At 41.6% G+C, this 16,552-nt stretch overlaps 1 protein-coding gene across 1 annotated transcript in view; it reads left to right on the top strand.

Annotated features, from left to right (window-relative positions):
• Positions 1–16,552, top strand: part of LOC134661223 (uncharacterized) — a 134,276-nt gene that overhangs the window by 38,090 nt on the left and 79,634 nt on the right. The window contains exons 36-43 of the mRNA XM_063517200.1: positions 3,701–3,883; positions 4,075–4,173; positions 5,138–5,290; positions 5,686–5,892; positions 6,976–7,134; positions 8,115–8,350; positions 9,333–9,444; positions 10,277–10,447. Coding sequence (XP_063373270.1) covers positions 3,701–3,883; positions 4,075–4,173; positions 5,138–5,290; positions 5,686–5,892; positions 6,976–7,134; positions 8,115–8,350; positions 9,333–9,444; positions 10,277–10,447 — 1,320 coding nt within the window. The remainder of the gene's footprint in view (positions 1–3,700; positions 3,884–4,074; positions 4,174–5,137; positions 5,291–5,685; positions 5,893–6,975; positions 7,135–8,114; positions 8,351–9,332; positions 9,445–10,276; positions 10,448–16,552) is intronic.

Raw genomic sequence — 16,552 nt, 5'->3', positions numbered from 1 at the left:
GAACACTTACTTTCATTCACTTTCAAAATCCTCCATATAAATTCTGATGTACATTCAAAATCACTCACGAAAACAGTAAAAGACAACTGCTGCAGGGATATTTCACTTCATCCCACATCTCACCATTTTAGGAACAGCAACAACAATTTATTCAAATCTGTAGAGACTAAAGTTTACGACGGCGACATAAAAGGTGCCGCCCGCTTGCTTTTTTCTGACGATGCAGTAGCCCCATCTAACTCTGACACCCTCACAGCTTTACACAGCAAGCATCCACCTCCAGCTACAAACCTTTGCCTGCCTAATCCTCCTCTACCTGGTGATCCAAACCTTATTGCTACCACACAGGATGTCCTTGGAGCCGTAATGTCTTTCCCCAATGGTTCAGCGGGAGGTCTGGATGGTCTCACACCTCAGCACCTGAAAGATCTCCTGTGTAGTGGCTGTGGTGAATCGGCGGATATACTCTTAAAGGACCTGACGGCCCTGGTGAATATCATGCTGGCCGGACAGGTCCCGGACGGCATCAAGGACGTCCTGTATGGAGCAAACCTTTATGCCCTAACAAAAAAAGACGGCGGCATCCGCCCCATTGCAGTTGGCACCACACTTCGACGTCTTGCCGCCAAGATCGCCTGCCGCTCCATCCTTTCGAAGCTCGCCCCAGAACTTCAACCTGTCCAACTGGGGTTTGGTTCCAAAAGTGGATGTGAAGCTGCCGTGCACGCCGTGCGAACATTCCCCGAGCATAATGGAGGAGAGGTCCTGCTTAAGGTGGATGTTTGCAACGCCTTCAATTCCGTAGACAGGGGCGCCTTGTTGACTCAAATAAAAGACAAAATTCCTCTGACATATAAATTTCTTTGGCAATGTTATAGTTCTCCTTCCAAATTATTATATAAAACCGACGTTCTGGCTTCGTCTGTAGGATGCCAACAAGGCGACCCGCTCGGCCCAGCAATTTTCAGCCTCGCTATACATCCCATCATTAAGGAACTAAATTCAAAATTAAACGTATGGTACTTAGATGACGGGACCCTCGGCGGAGAAGCGATTTCCGTCCTTGAAGATTTAAAAAAAATTAATTCAGACATGGAAAAAATTGGCCTTTCGCTTAATTTTTCCAAGTGCGAACTTTTCATCACCGATTCCTGTTTGGACAAGGAAAATACAATCGACCTTTTCAGACAACTCGCCCCGGGTATCAAAATTATTAACAAAGAATCGCTCCACCTCCTGGGTTGTCCCGTCCTAGATCAATCCCTTGAAAACTTCGTCGACTCAAAAATTCAAAATTTCAAAACAACATCACTCCGTTTGGCCAAAATTAATCTTCATTCAGCCTATGTAATCATTAAGCATTGTCTTTTCGTCCCAAAATTTACATATATACTTCGCGGTACACATTTTTGGAAATACCCCACTTTGGTCTCAAAATTAGATACATTAATCGCAGAAACACTCACTTCTATTTTCAATATTCCTTTTGATGATAGATCTTGGACCCAGGCTAGCCTACCCATTAGGTTCGGCGGCCTGGGTATCCGCAAAATTTCTTGTGTTGCTCTACCTGCGTTCTTGTCCTCGGTGCACGGTGCTCAAAGCCTCATAGGGAAAATATTAGATCCTTCCATTGGATCTATGGAGGCCGCACACTGCTCTGAGGCCAAGAACGTTTGGTCTATAACCTGTCCCAACACAGACCCGCCTGCCAATCCCTGTTCGCAGAGGCAATGGGACGAGCCGCTCTGTCAACTAGTACGGAATAACCTTTTACATACGTCAACTAGTTCGGCAGACCGAGCTCGTCTCCTTGCGTCTGCGGAGTGGGAGTCGGGTCTGTGGTTGCAGGCGCTACCATCTCCAAACATAGGTACTTTTCTAGATAACACCACCTTCCGCCTGGCAGCTAGCTTACGTTTGGGGGCATCAGCTAACCAGCCTCACCGCTGTCAATGCGGCGCCATGGTGGACATACTGGGCCACCATGGCCTCTCTTGTGTCCGGAGCGCTGGTAGGATCCCCCGCCACGCCAGCCTCAACGACGTCATCCGAAGGGCCCTTGTCAGTGCCAAGATACCGTCGGTCCTCGAGCCCAACGGTCTGGCCAGGGACGATGGCAAGAGGCCTGACGGAATGACGCTGGTGCCTTGGAGTATGGGTCGGCCACTTGTCTGGGACGCTACCTGTGTAGATACCCTGGCGCCGTCCCATATTCCAAGCACCAAAGTTGGTGCTGGTGCGGCGGCATCCTCAGCCGAAAGCCTCAAACGCCGCAAATATGCGACACTAGGTAGTAGCTACATATTTGCGGCGTTTGGGGTGGAAACCCTGGGGCCGTGGGGACCTAGCGCACGTAGCCTCTATAAGGAGCTCTCAAAGCGCCTTGTAGAGGCTTCTGGCGACCAGAGGGCTGGCCAATATTTTGCCCAGCGGATCAGCATTGCCATCCAGCGGGGCAATGCGGCCAGCCTTCTGGGTACCCTACCGAGTGACCACGACCTAGGCCAAATTTTTTATTTATAAGTTTTTATTTTTTAAGTGTTATTAAGTTTTTCAATATAAAATTAAATAAATATTATGTTTAAATTCAAGATTTCCAAGAAAACCTATGCGACGTGCAAAGTGGACTGCTATTTAATTATAGCAAGAGATAGGGGTGATGAAGTTTTAAACAAGGCAAAACGGCACTTGTGTGTTCGGCCTATTTCCCTGTTTCCGACATATACACCACCAATAAGGGCTTATATCGACTAACTGTAAATGCTAAACCTGTCTGAACACAGTGACAACCACAGGATTTTTTTTATAAAGTATAGGTAGACATTATAAAAAAAATCCAATCAGTACCTAAATGTCCCCGTGCACCCGTGCTATGAGTAAATGTAGAACTTAAATACACAGTTATTTAATAAGTAGAATTTATTTCAAGGAAATTAGTATTTAAAGACGTATACTTACGAATAAAAAAATTAATTTGTTTGAATTTGAACCACGAATTAATTTTATTTGAGCTCCCGATTAAATTAAATTTGTTTTATTTATTACTTCAATTGGTTTTCCTGTACAGTAATACATATTAAAGTGTACCAAAGTGACTCCATTCGTTCATTATTCTCGTTTGACGTTGTTTGACGTAAATACGTTACGTTTAGTGCCATCGGTCTAAATTTTTTAAGTGTTGGTACTTATGTTTGCAAATTTGACACTTAATGCTTACGACATTAAGCTCTTTTCTGTACGAAACATTTATCTTGACTCAAAATTTACGTAAGCGTTTTTATCATCAATGCAAATGGTGCGAAACGTCATTGGGATCCACATTTCGTGACGTTTTTGTTCTGCTTTGTGTGTCTATTTCTTTTATATTAAGTCAGTGGTATAAAGTCGTTTAAGTTTTAATTAGATTACCAAAGCGGACCCCGTTTTTTCACTCATTCCCTTTGGCTTGTAAACAGACAAAATCGTTTAATCATTTTCCATAGTTTCTTTTTACGCCCTTAACCTCGTAAGACCCACCATACAGAGTCTCCCTATTTTTAATTTGAACCTTGTTGTATAGTAGATTAAGGCGACTTTCGTTTGTTTTGAAAACAGTGAAACAAGCTTTTGAGAAACAGGTCCAGGTTACGGGTCTAGCACGCTTGCACTAATCTTGTTAGGTTAAAGAAGGTTTTTGACAGAAATTATTTATTTTCAGTTCGGCATAGCAGTCCTATTCCTAGACGACGGTCAGGGCATCATAGATGTGCTGAGAGAGCGTTTCCACCCCACGAAACCACCGCGGGATGACGTCATCATTGAGAATTTCGACACCACGGCCAAGGTCACCCTGGACACGCTGTATTACCCGACTGTGACCTTCCATGCACATATTACGAAGGTAAGTAAATGGGTATGATATGATACTGTCATTACAGTGTAGTCTTTTTAGTTAAACCCCTCATGTGCCACCAAAAAGTTTTGCTCACGCTCGCTTGCTCGTAACAACCAATGGCGTTATTCATGAATGTCTGTCGACTCTAACATACTGATGATAATTGTTTGTCCTTTGGCATGATCGTTTTCTTTCAGTTTGTTGGCATGGACGAGGAGGACATATTGGAATTGAATGCGACGTTACATCTACCTGACAAGCCTGCGATTGTTCTTACTGACACATTTGTATTGGTGGTAAGTTGATTAACGGCTTAGCTTATAAACTTTACTGTTCTTACTATTCGTTTCGCGAAAGTCCGACCTATTATTGTGTAAAGAAGAGACAAACTCTAATCGCGTATACGCATTATTACAAAAAAATACGTAGGTAAATCTGTGAACTTTTTTGACTTCAATTTGATCTGTTTATTTGAATTTAGACCCTGTTTACACATTGATAAGTGATTAGTGTGAGTTCATACATTCGGTACTAAACCCAAGTAGCAAATATAAAATATGAACTCGTACTAAACACTTATCAATGTGTAAAATATAAGCCCAAGCCTTACATAAGGAACGTTCTTGTCAAAAGGCAATAGTTATTTTCGATACAAGTGCGAAAAAGAGGAAATTCGAAACGAGTGGCGATAAATTAAAACACGACCGAAGGGAGTGTTTTAAATCGACACGAGTTGCGAATTACCTATTCGCACGTGTATCGAACAACGTTTTACAGTACATATGGCACTTTAAAGTTTCGACATACGCAGGAAAAGTGCTATTTTACGCACTAGTGCGGAAAAGTAGCCCCATATGTACTGTAAAACTTTTTCTTATGCTTATGTTTGTAAATCTTCTCTCATCCTTTCTTACGACTATTCAAGTAATCTGAATTAACTCGATTTTGGATATTTCTTTCCGGTAACTTTGTGTTCAATAAAGTTGAAGTGACTTGGTTTAAGTATTTTTTTCATGTATAACATAATTTACAGTACATATGGGGCTACTTTTCCGCACTAGTGCGGAAAATAGCACTTTTCGTGCGATGTCGAAACTTTAAAGTGCCATATGTACTGTAAAACGTTGTTCGATACACGTGCGAATAGGTAATTCGCAACTCGTGTCGATTTAAAATACTCCCTTCGGTCGTATTTTAATTTATTGCCACTCGTTTCGAATTTCCTCTTTTTCGCACTTGTATCGAAAATAACTATTTTAGGGCTTATCCGAAATGACCAACACGCTGAACCTGGTGACCCCCTTCCCGGCCGTGCGAGAGTTAAAATCAGTGTACACCGTCGACATAACCATCGGGGAGAGGTTCAACATCACTTGCCTAGCCTTGCTATCCAACGGCACTTACTGGCACGAGGTATGTTTACAACTTTTATATTACAGCTATTTCTGTCTAAGCTAAATCTACACAAACTTGGCACTGCCTGTTTTTCAACTGATATTTTAACCTTACTTCGATGCTATATTTTTAGTTCATAAGCAATCTTCTATTTTTTTGGGAATCAAAATCGATTATAAAATATTTGGGTTTGTGTTATTTGAAATGTAAGAGTGGCCGAGGCAGGTAACAATTTCAAGAGTTTATGTACTTAGTAAACTGGGATGGGTCCGCCATGATTGGGTGGTCTAGAAATTATGGCGCCAGCCGCGAATGCTGAACACATCGGTTCTATCCAGCTTTGGGCGTAGGAGGCCTTGCTTTGTTGATATTATGGTAATTCTACTCATTTTTAAAGTTTTTTGTGATTTCAGATATCCTCAAAAATCTACTACGAATACGAGTCTGGCGAAGACAACGCATACCGCTCATACGTAGCGTCCCTCGGTATAATAACGCCGCTGCGACAACTTCGAGCCCTGGAGGCTCGCGTGGCGGCGCGCTTAGAAGACGCGCTGTGGAAGATGAGCGCGGCCATCGCCATGCCAGAGTGCACCATTAATGCCGTGGGCCGGCTCGAGGTGGGTATTATGTACACTTTAGTCACACTACGACTGGAGACGCCTAAGAGGACGCGCTGTGGAAGATGAGCGCGGCCATCGTCATGCCAGAGTGCACCATTAATGCCGTGGGCCGGCTCGAGGTGGGTATTATGTACACTTTAGTCACACTACGACTGGAGACGCCTAAGAGGACGCGCTGTGGAAGATGAGCGCGGCCATCGTCATGCCAGAGTGCACCATTAATGCCGTGGGCCGGCTCGAGGTGGGTATTATGTACACTTTAGTCACACTACGACTGGAGACGCCTAAGAGGACGCGCTGTGGAAGATGAGCGCGGCCATCGTCATGCCAGAGTGCACCATTAATGCCGTGGGCCGGCTCGAGGTGGGTATTATGTACACTTTAGTCACACTACGACTGGAGACGCCTAAGAGGACGCGCTGTGGAAGATGAGCGCGGCCATCGTCATGCCAGAGTGCACCATTAATGCCGTGGGCCGGCTCGAGGTGGGTATTATGTACACTTTAGTCACACTACGACTGGAGACGCCTAAGAGGACGCGCTGTGGAAGATGAGCGCGGCCATCGTCATGCCAGAGTGCACCATTAATGCCGTGGGCCGGCTCGAGGTGGGTATTATGTACACTCTAGTCACACTGCGACTGGAGAAGCCTGGAGAACGCTGTAAAAGATGAGCGCAGCCATCGTCATGCCAGAGTGCACCATTAATGCCGTGGGCCGGCTCGAGGTGGGTATTATGTACACTTTAGTCACACTACGACTAGAGAAGCCTGTAGGACGCGCTGTGGAAGATGAGCACGGACATTACGCCATAAGTCGGCTCTAGGTGGGTATTATGTACATTTGTCTCCGTCACTTGATCACTTCGACAACTTTACTGTGTTACACGGGTGGCTCGCATTGGTACATGCTTAAGTAACTCCGAACATTTCTTTATGCCATTTTTACCACGAAGCATTTAATATAACCTACGTAAGTATAATATCAACATGCGCAAGTTATATACGTCTTGTGCAAACAAAATAAAAATTTAAAACTTTAACTAAAACATTTTTTTTTTTAATCTTTTTGACATCCACAGTTGGATGACCCCTTCATAGAGACATCGGGCAGTCTCAACTTAACATCAGAGTATCTAGAAGACTACTTCGTGCAGATGCAGTTTAAGAAAGACTTTGCTGACACGGAGAATACCATCGGCGGCGGCATTCAGATACAACAGGGCGAGCAGAATAATTATGTAAGTCATTTTAGGGCTTAAAACAGTGGTGGGCAAAGTACGGCCCGCGGGCCAGCTCCGGCCCGCGCAAGAATTTTATCCGGCCCGCCCGGCCGGTCCTTCGAAATAATTAGTATAGGTGACCTATGGCTCGCGACGTCACTGTTTCAAATCAAAATGTATTTTTTCTGCAGTTTCGGCCCTCCACGGATTTTTTGTAATTTTCTGGCCCCCTTTGAAAAAAGTTTGGCTGGCTTAAAACATTGAAAGAAACAGCGACGACTATATGAACAGGTGTCAGCGCCGCCTAATAAATTCTAAATTCAAACTCATTTTCCACTGGTTATTGCGTATTGCGTGCTTGGGTAGTCATCATCTTCCTTGCGTTGTCCCGGCATTTTGCCACGGCTCATGGGAGCCTGGGGTCCGCTTGGCAACTAATCCCAATAATTGGCGTAGGCACTAGTTTTTACGAAAGCGACTGCCATCTGACCTTCCAACCCAGAGGGTAAACTAGGCCTTATTGCGATTAGTCCGGTTTCCTCACGATGTTTTCCTTCACCGAAAAGCGACTGGTTAATATCAAATGAGATTTCGTACATAGTAAAACTCATTGGTACGAGCCAGGATTTGAACCCGCGACCGGATTGAAAGGCGCACGCTCTTACCGCTAGGCCACTGGCGCTTCTTATTGCGTGCTTGTATAGTATAGTTTCATAGACTAGGAATCCTCTAGACGGAGTTTAGACCAATTATTTCATGAAACCGATGCTGCCAAAAATGCGGGGGTGCGGGGGACGAGGTGAGCGAATCCCGTGCCGTGATTGGTCCGTTCAAAGACACGGACCAATCACGGCACAGGATTCTGACACTTTGACTCTAAGATGGAGTAAAACTACTGTATATTTGTGGCAGAGGGGGTAGCGTTACTATGCTCAGTCTAGAGGATGTCTTGTCTGTGTATAGTTTAAATAAGTTTTTATGTAAGCGTGTGCTTTCAGTTCTTCGCTACAGCCATCTGGCACCCATCGCCTGACCGCTACGTGCGCTTCACGGGCCGCTCGGCGTTGTATTCTGTACTACCTCCGTCCGACGTGTCCCTCCTGTACCGACTGGAGAACGGACAGCGTCTGATGAACGCCGACGTGAACTGCGACACGGCGCACTACTCGCTGCGCGCCGACCAGCGCCCGGCCTCGCTCAGCGTCGCCCTTAGTACACCACATGAAAACTTTCAGTGAGTACGACATGTTGTCGACAAGACATTAAAATGACAGATTCATCTGGCACATTGGGACAACGCTACAGCCATCTGGCACCCATCGCCCGAGCGCTTCTGTACTCTGCCACAGAATAAATAATAGTACTAGATACAGAGACTTCACTCTCTAACAAAACGCGTCTATTTCGACAGATGTGACCGCTAGGTAGCGCAAGCGCGAGTAGGCGTCCGTTCCGTGGCGGTGCGCGGCAACTACTATGGCTAGACACCAAAATTGGTGTCGGCCGCATGTACTTGTAGGTACTTGTAGCGATGCGACGAAATCGCGGAGTGAGCCACGCCTGACTCGGCCTCATTTATCCCCGCTACCCCCCAGCCAGGGGTTCTGTTCAGTTCTGAATTAGGGTATGGTAGGAGAAGTATTAGACAAATTTTCAGCTTGCCTCAAGTATAGTAAGCTGCAGAGCTACGTGACACCTCCCGTGACATTCCACTAACCCGGGGTTACCCGATAAACCTGGCCCCAATTTCACCACGGTGACAGGTGCGACAATTGTAAAACATCACTGTTGCTGACGTCACAGGCATCCATGGGCTACGGTTACCGCTTACCATCGGGCGGGCCGTATTCCTGTTTGCCACCATCAGTGTATTATTAAACTTTATTATATCGGAAAAAAACGGATATTTCTCTTACCAAGTTTCTGACAATTGTCACAAGATTTAAAAGAATTGTCGGCAATTCTTGACAGGAAATGAGTTCTGTGTCGGAATTATGTGACAATTGTCGTGTTTCCATGGAGCTACCATGTTTACCAGTACAATTTGACACTGGGTTATCGGTTTAACCGCTTAACCCCGGATTAGTGGGATGACGCAAGTGGCCCTTAATGTACTATTTTCTACACTGGTCACTGACAAATCGTAAAACCTTATTCGAAAACACGTAAGGTCCAGCAATTAGTAGCTGTTGGTAAACATTTTTCTTTTTTTACAGAACCATGAAACTAGTAGGTGAAGTTGAGAACGACATCGTCACGGGGTCGTTCGTCACGGATACCACGGAATACGGCATTTCTGGACAAGTCCTCAACCGAGATCCACTTGAGGTAATCTTTTTACAGTACATATGGTGCTCCTTTTTTTTTATAAGAAACACTATACAGAGGACATTCAATACATGATTACAATATAAATGGTAGGCTTTGTATAGAAATGCCACCCAAAATAAGTGAGCACAGCAAGAATAATAAATAATAACGAGCAAAAACTATCCTAAAATTATAAAAAAAACACTACTACTTAATTATAAAATTACATAAATGATCTTAATATGTTAAATTGTATACTTTCCCGAACTAGTGCGGAAAAGAGCACTTTCCGTGCGTATGTCGAAAGTTTAAAGTGCCATATGTACTCCCTTCGGTCGTGTTTTAATTTATCGCCACTCATTTCGAATTTCCTTTTTTCCGCACTTGTATCGTAAATAATTATTTTCAAATATATCAATTTTCAAAAGAAACTGAGGCTCATAGAACTATCTTCACTAACTAGAAGGTAAATAAGCAGAAATGTAAGAATTCACATGATAGGCAGTTTTGGTTGTCATCTGACGATATGCTTGAGCACCATGGCGACTGATTATTCAGTAAGCAGCTCACAAGGGCACTTATACTGATTCATAGACTAGGAATCCTCTAGATCTAGACTGAGTTTAGAGCAATTATTTCATGAAACCGATGCTGCCAAAAATACGGGGGTGCGGGACGAGGTGAGCGAATCCCGTGCCGTGATTGATCCGTTCAAAGACACGGACCAACCACGGCACGGGATTGACTCGAAGATGGAGTAAAACCGTATAAGTGGCAGAGGGGGTAGCGTTACTATGCTCAGTCTAGAGGATTCCTAGTCTATGTACTGATTACTTATACGTTTCGTCAGATGGCGCTGACCCTGGTCCCCAAGGGCAGCGGGTCGCCGCTGACGGTGCGCATGAAGACTGAGACATCAAGCACGCTGTACGCCGTGTCGGCGCAGCTGGCTGGCGCCGTCACCGCCACCGTGCGCGCGCGCGCCGAGATGGAAGCCAACTACACCGACCTCAGCGCCACGGTACGTGTGTTGCTATCTCTATTTATCTTGCTGCGAAGATGAGAGTATGAAAGAGAAGTCGTGTCGAAAGGCGAAGGCTCGCCACTGACGGTGCGCATGAAGACTGAATCATCAAGCACCATGTACGCCGTGTCGGCGCAGCTAGCTGGCGCAGTCGCCGCCACCGTGCGCGCGCGCGCAGAGATGGAAGCCAACTACACCGACCTCAGCGCCACGGTACCAGTATTGCTGTCTTTATTTATCTTGCTGCGAAGATGAGAGCATGAAAGAGAAGTAGTGTCGAAAGGCGAAGGCTCGCCACTGACGGTGCGCATGAAGACTGAATCATCAAGCACCATGTACGCCGTGTCGGCGCAGTCACCGCCACCGTGCGCGCGCGCGCCGAGATGGAAGCCAACTACACCGACCTCAGCGCCACGGTACCAGTATTGCTGTCTTTATTTATCTTGCTGCGAAGATGAGAGTGTGAAAGAGAAGTAGTGTCGAAAGGCGAAGGCTCGCCACTGACGGTGCGCATGAAGACTGAATCATCAAGCACCATGTACGCCGTGTCGGCGCAGCTGGCTGGCGCCACCGTGCGCGCGCGCGCCGAGATGGAAGCCAACTACACAGACCTCAGCGCCACGGTATTGACACCTTTGCCTATTTATAGTATTTTTCTCAAAAATGGACGGCAAAGTCAACGTTGCCGGTTAAAAAACAGGTCACGAAGTGCGTAGTTTATGGTCATTTAAAAAATTAAAAAGTTAAAAACATTGCAGTCTCGATTTCGGGACTGCAATGTTGCATACAAATTCCATTATTTAACGAGTTCCAAACTGTTTAAAACTTTAAATGGCCATATCAAATGAAGGCATAGGTCCCTTAAACAGCCAAACAGATGATCAGTACTTATTATTATAAAGCCTATAACAGACTATCGCACCGCACCGCGACCTTGGAGCGTCGCACCCATAAGTGAGAGCGAGAAACAGATATCTCTTTCTCACTCTCACTTATGGGTGCGACGCTCCAAGGTCGCGATGCGGTGCGATAGTCTGTTAAAGGCTTAATGTTGGTACGGCGACTATTTAGGTGTCTCAAATAGGTTGACGTATTTTCAGCAGAAAAATACACTTCTTTTTTTTAAAAGGCGGCAAGCAAATCTTTTTAATGATTTTACTTTTTTCTGTGAAAATTAGAACGTTGCTTCTGTAAACAGTCAAACAGACGATCAGCACTTATTATTATAAAGCCTGTAACAGACTATCGCACCGCACCGCGACCTTGGAGCGTCGCACTCATAAGTGAGAGCGAGAAACGAGCGAGAAATATCTCTTTCTCGCTGTCACTTATGGGTGCGACGCTCCAAGGTCGCGGTGCGGTGCGATAGTCTGTTAAAGGCTTAATGTTGGTACGGCGACTATTTAGGTGTCTCAAATAGGTTGACGTATTTTCAGCAGAAAAATACACTTCTTTTTTTTAAAAGGCGGCAAGCAAATCTTTTTAATGGTTTTACTTTTTTCTGTGAAAATTAGAACGTTGCTTCTGTAAAATATTTCTATTTCTTGCACCATTTTTGAGAAAAGCACTATATATGACTCGGCTGGAAGGCTACTTGCTGGCTTCGGATTCAATTAAACGGACTCCCAAGGTCGTCCGTTTAAAACGAATCCTCAGCCAGCAAGTAGCTACTTCCGATCCTCGACAATAATGTACTATTTCTCAAAAATGGACGGCAAAGTCGACGTTGCCGGTTAAAAAATAGGTCGCGAAGTGCGTAGTTTATGGTCATTCAAAAAATTAAAAAGTTAAAAACATTGCAGTCTCGATTTCGGGACTGCAATGTCGCATACAAATTCCATTATTTAACGAGTTCCAAACTTTTTAAAACTTCAAATGGCCATATCAAATGAAGGCATAGGTCCCTTAAACAGCCAAACAGATGAATGTCTGTGAAGTTGGCATATCAAAGTCCAGCAGATCACGTTTTTTTTGGAGTTCTATTAGCATGCACCATAGTTCTAGAGTTCCTGATACTTTTTAGCAATAGTTCTGGCGTTTTTATCGTAAAAACCAATTCTATGGAATTTCACAAAATGATATGCTAAGTTCACACACTAGCATATCATTTTGTTACTAATGGGATAAAAAAAATATCCTAGCCTCGACACGTAGTAACAAAGAGTTCCTGACACAAAAAAAGCATCTCTGAGAACATTAACTACAAATTTTATCTATTTGTGTAATTATGTGATATGCTAAGTTCACACGTGCTATGCTGAGATTATTTAACAACGCACAGACGTATATTTGGTTCCAAACGAAAGCTCTTGCTCTATTGATTACAGAACTTAGGAGTTCTCGGTTTTAAATCAAGCGAGGAAGCAACAAAAAACATAACTTTCATAAAATTCAAATTTAAATATTACACGTTCTATATACAAAAATATTTTTAAAAGTTCTAAGCGTATTTTTAATCTAAAATGATAGCTGTGTATTTAATGTATACAGAATTTAAGAGTGCCTGGCCCTAGTGTAACAGTTAAAGTGTAGAAAACCATTTTCTTTGAAATTTTGACATTTTTCAATATAGAGACATAAATTGCTAAAATATTTTCAGGAGACTTAGGGTTGAATTTGCTCTTGTATGATAACTGTGTGTCTGTAGTATTAAAAACAGCGGAGTTCCCGACAATTGATACACTTTGAAAGAGAAATAAAAATTTAGATTGAAATTTCGACTTATCCAAATTTTTCCAAACTACGGGTGTGCTATGCTGAAACATTTTCAGGATATGATTCTTGAATTTAGTCTTTTACGGTAGCCGTCTGTCTGTTATATTTTAAACAGCGGAGTTCCCGGCAATTGATACACATTGAAAGAGAAATAAAAATTAAGTTTGAAATTTCGTTTTAGCCACAGTACAGGTGTGCTATGCTGAAACATTTTCAGGATATTTAGGCTTCAATTAGGTCTTGTTTGATAGCTGTATGTTCGTAGTATGTAAAAAAGTGGAGTTCTCGGCAATTGATTCACTTTGAAAGACATGACAAAATTAAGTTTGAAATTTCGACTAATCCAAATTATTCCAAAGTACAGGTGTGCTATGCTGAAACATTTTCAGGATATAATACTTGAAATTGGTCTTGTACGGTAGCTGTGTGTCTGTTCTATTTAAAACAGCGGAGTTCCCGGATATTGATGCACTTTGAAAGAGAAATAAAAATTAAGTTTAAAATGTCGTCTTCTCCAAATTATTCCAAAGTACAGGTGTGCTATGCTGAAACATTTTCAGGATATAATACCTAAATTTGATCTTTTACGATAGCTGTGTATTTTATGTATTTAAAACAGCGGAGTTCCCGGATATTGATACACTTTGAAAGAGAAATAAAAATTAAGTTTAAAATTTCGACTAATCCAAATTATTCCAAAGGACAGGTGTGCTATGCTGAAACATTTTCAGGATATAATACCTAAATTTGATCTTGTACGATAGCGGTGTATCTTATGTATTTAAAACAGCGGAGTTCCCGGATATTGATACACTTTGAAAAATAAATAAAAATTAAGTTTAAAATTTCGACTTATCTAAATTTTTCCAAATTACAGGTGTGCTATGCTGAAACATATTCAGGTTATAATACATAAATTTGATCTTGTACGATAGATGTGTGTATGTAGTATTTAAAACAACGGAGTTCCCGGCAATTGATACACTTTGAAAGAGAAATAAAAAATAAGTTTAAAATTTCGACTTATCCAAATTATTCCAAATTACAGCAGTGCTATGCTGAAGCATTTTCAGGATATAATACTTGAATTTAGTCTTGCACGATAGCTGTGTGTATATAGTATTTAAAACAGCGGAGTTCCCGGCAATTGATAAACTTTGAAAGAGAAATAAAAATTAAGTTTAAAATATCGTCTTATCCAAATTTTTCCAAAAAACATGTGTGCTATGCTGAAACATGTTTAGGATATAATACTTAAATTTGGTCTTGTACGATAGCTGTGTGTCTGTTCTATTCAAAAGTGCGGAGTTCCCGGCAATTGATACACATTGAAAGAGAAATAAAAATTAAGTTTGAAATTTCGTTTTAGCCACAATACAGGTGTGCTATGCTGAAACATTTTCAGGAGATTTAAACTTCAATTAGGTCTTGTATGATTGCTGTATGTTCGTAGTATGTAAAAAACTGGAGTTCTCGGCAATTAATTCACTTTGAAAGAAATAACAGATTTAAGTTTGAAATTTCGACTAATCCAAATTATTCCAAAATACAGGTGTGCTATGCTGAAACATTTTCAGGATATAATACTTGAATTTGATCTTGTAAGGTAGCTGTGTGTCTGTTCTATTTAAAACAGCGGAGTTCCCGGATATTGATACACTTTGAAAGAGAAATAAAAATTAAGTTTAAAATATCGTCTTCTCCAAATTTATCCAAACAACAGGTGTGCTATGCTGAAACATTTTCAGGATATAATACCTAAATTTAATTTTGTATGATAGCTGTGTGTATGTAGTATTTAAAACAGCGGAGTTCCCGGCAATTGATACACTTTGAAAGAGAAATAAAAATTAAGTTTAAAATTTCGACTTATCCAAATTTTTCCAAACTACAAGTGTGCTATGCTGAAACATTTTCAGGATATTATTCTTGAATTTAGTCTTTTACGGTAGCTGTCTGTCTGTTATATTTTAAACAGCGGAGTTCCCGGCAATTGATACACATTGAAAGAGAAATAAAAATTAAGTTTGATTTTTCGTTTTAGCCACATTACAGGTGTGCTATGCTGAAAAATTTTCAGGAGATTTAGGCTTCAATTAGGTCTTGTTTGATAGCTGTATGTTCGTAGTATGTAAAAAAGTGGAGTTCTCGGCAATTGATTCACTTTGAAAGAAATTACAAAATTAAGTATGAAATTTCGACTAATCCAAATTATTCCAAATTACAGGTGTGCTATACTGAAACATTTTTAGGATATAATAGTTGAATTTGGTCTTGTACGATAGCTGTCTGTCTGTTATATTTTAAACAGCGGAGTTCCCGGCAATTGATACACATTGAAAGAGAAATAAAAATTAAGTTTGAAATTTCGTTTTAGCCACATTACAGGTGTGCTATTCTGAAACATTTTCATGAGATTTAGGCTTCAATTAGGTCTTGTATGATAGCTGTATGTTCGTACTATGTAAAAAACTGGAGTTCTCGGAAATTAATTCACTTTGAAAGAAATAACAGATTTAAGTTTGTAATTTCGACTAATCCAAATTATTCCAAAGTACAGGTGTGCTATGCTGAAACATTTTCAGGATATAATACTTGAATTTGGTCTTGTACGGTAGTTGTGTGTCTGTTCTATTTAAAACAGCGGAGTTCCCGGATATTGATACACTTTGAAAGAGAAATAAAAATTAAGTTTAAAATTTCGACTTATCCAAATTTTTCCAAACTACGGGTGTGCTATGCTGAAACATTTTCAGGATATGATTCTTGAATTTAGTCTTTTACGGTAGCCATCTGTCTGTTATATTTTAAACAGCGGAGTTCCCGGCAATTGATACACATTGAAAGAGAAATAAAAATTAAGTTTGAAATTTCGTTTTAGCCACAGTACAGGTGTGCTATGCTGAAACATTTTCAGGATATTTAGGCTTCAATTAGGTCTTGTTTGATTGCTGTATGTTCGTAATATGTAAAAAAGTGGAGTTCTCGGCAATTGATTCACTTTCAAAGACATGACAAAATTAAGTTTGAAATTTCGACTAATCCAAATTATTCCAAAGTACAGGTGTGCTATGCTGAAACATTTTCAGGATATAATACTTGAAATTGGTCTTGTACGGTAGCTGTGTGTCTGTTCTATTTAAAACAGCGGAGTTCCCGGATATTGATGCACTTTGAAAGAGAAATAAAAATTAAGTTTAAAATGTCGTCTTCTCCAAATTATTCCAAAGTACAGGTGTGCTATGCTGAAACATTTTCAGGATATAATACCTAAATTTGATCTTTTACGATAGCTGTGTATCTTATGTATTTAAAACAGCGGAGTTCCCGGATATTGATACACTTTGAAAGAGAAATAAAAATTAAGTTTAAAATATCGTCTTCTCC

Source organism: Cydia amplana, chromosome 2, assembly GCF_948474715.1.
Source record: "Cydia amplana chromosome 2, ilCydAmpl1.1, whole genome shotgun sequence".
Classification (NCBI taxonomy): Eukaryota; Metazoa; Arthropoda; class Insecta; order Lepidoptera; family Tortricidae; genus Cydia; species Cydia amplana.
This window is presented reverse-complemented; position numbering and strand designations above follow the sequence as displayed.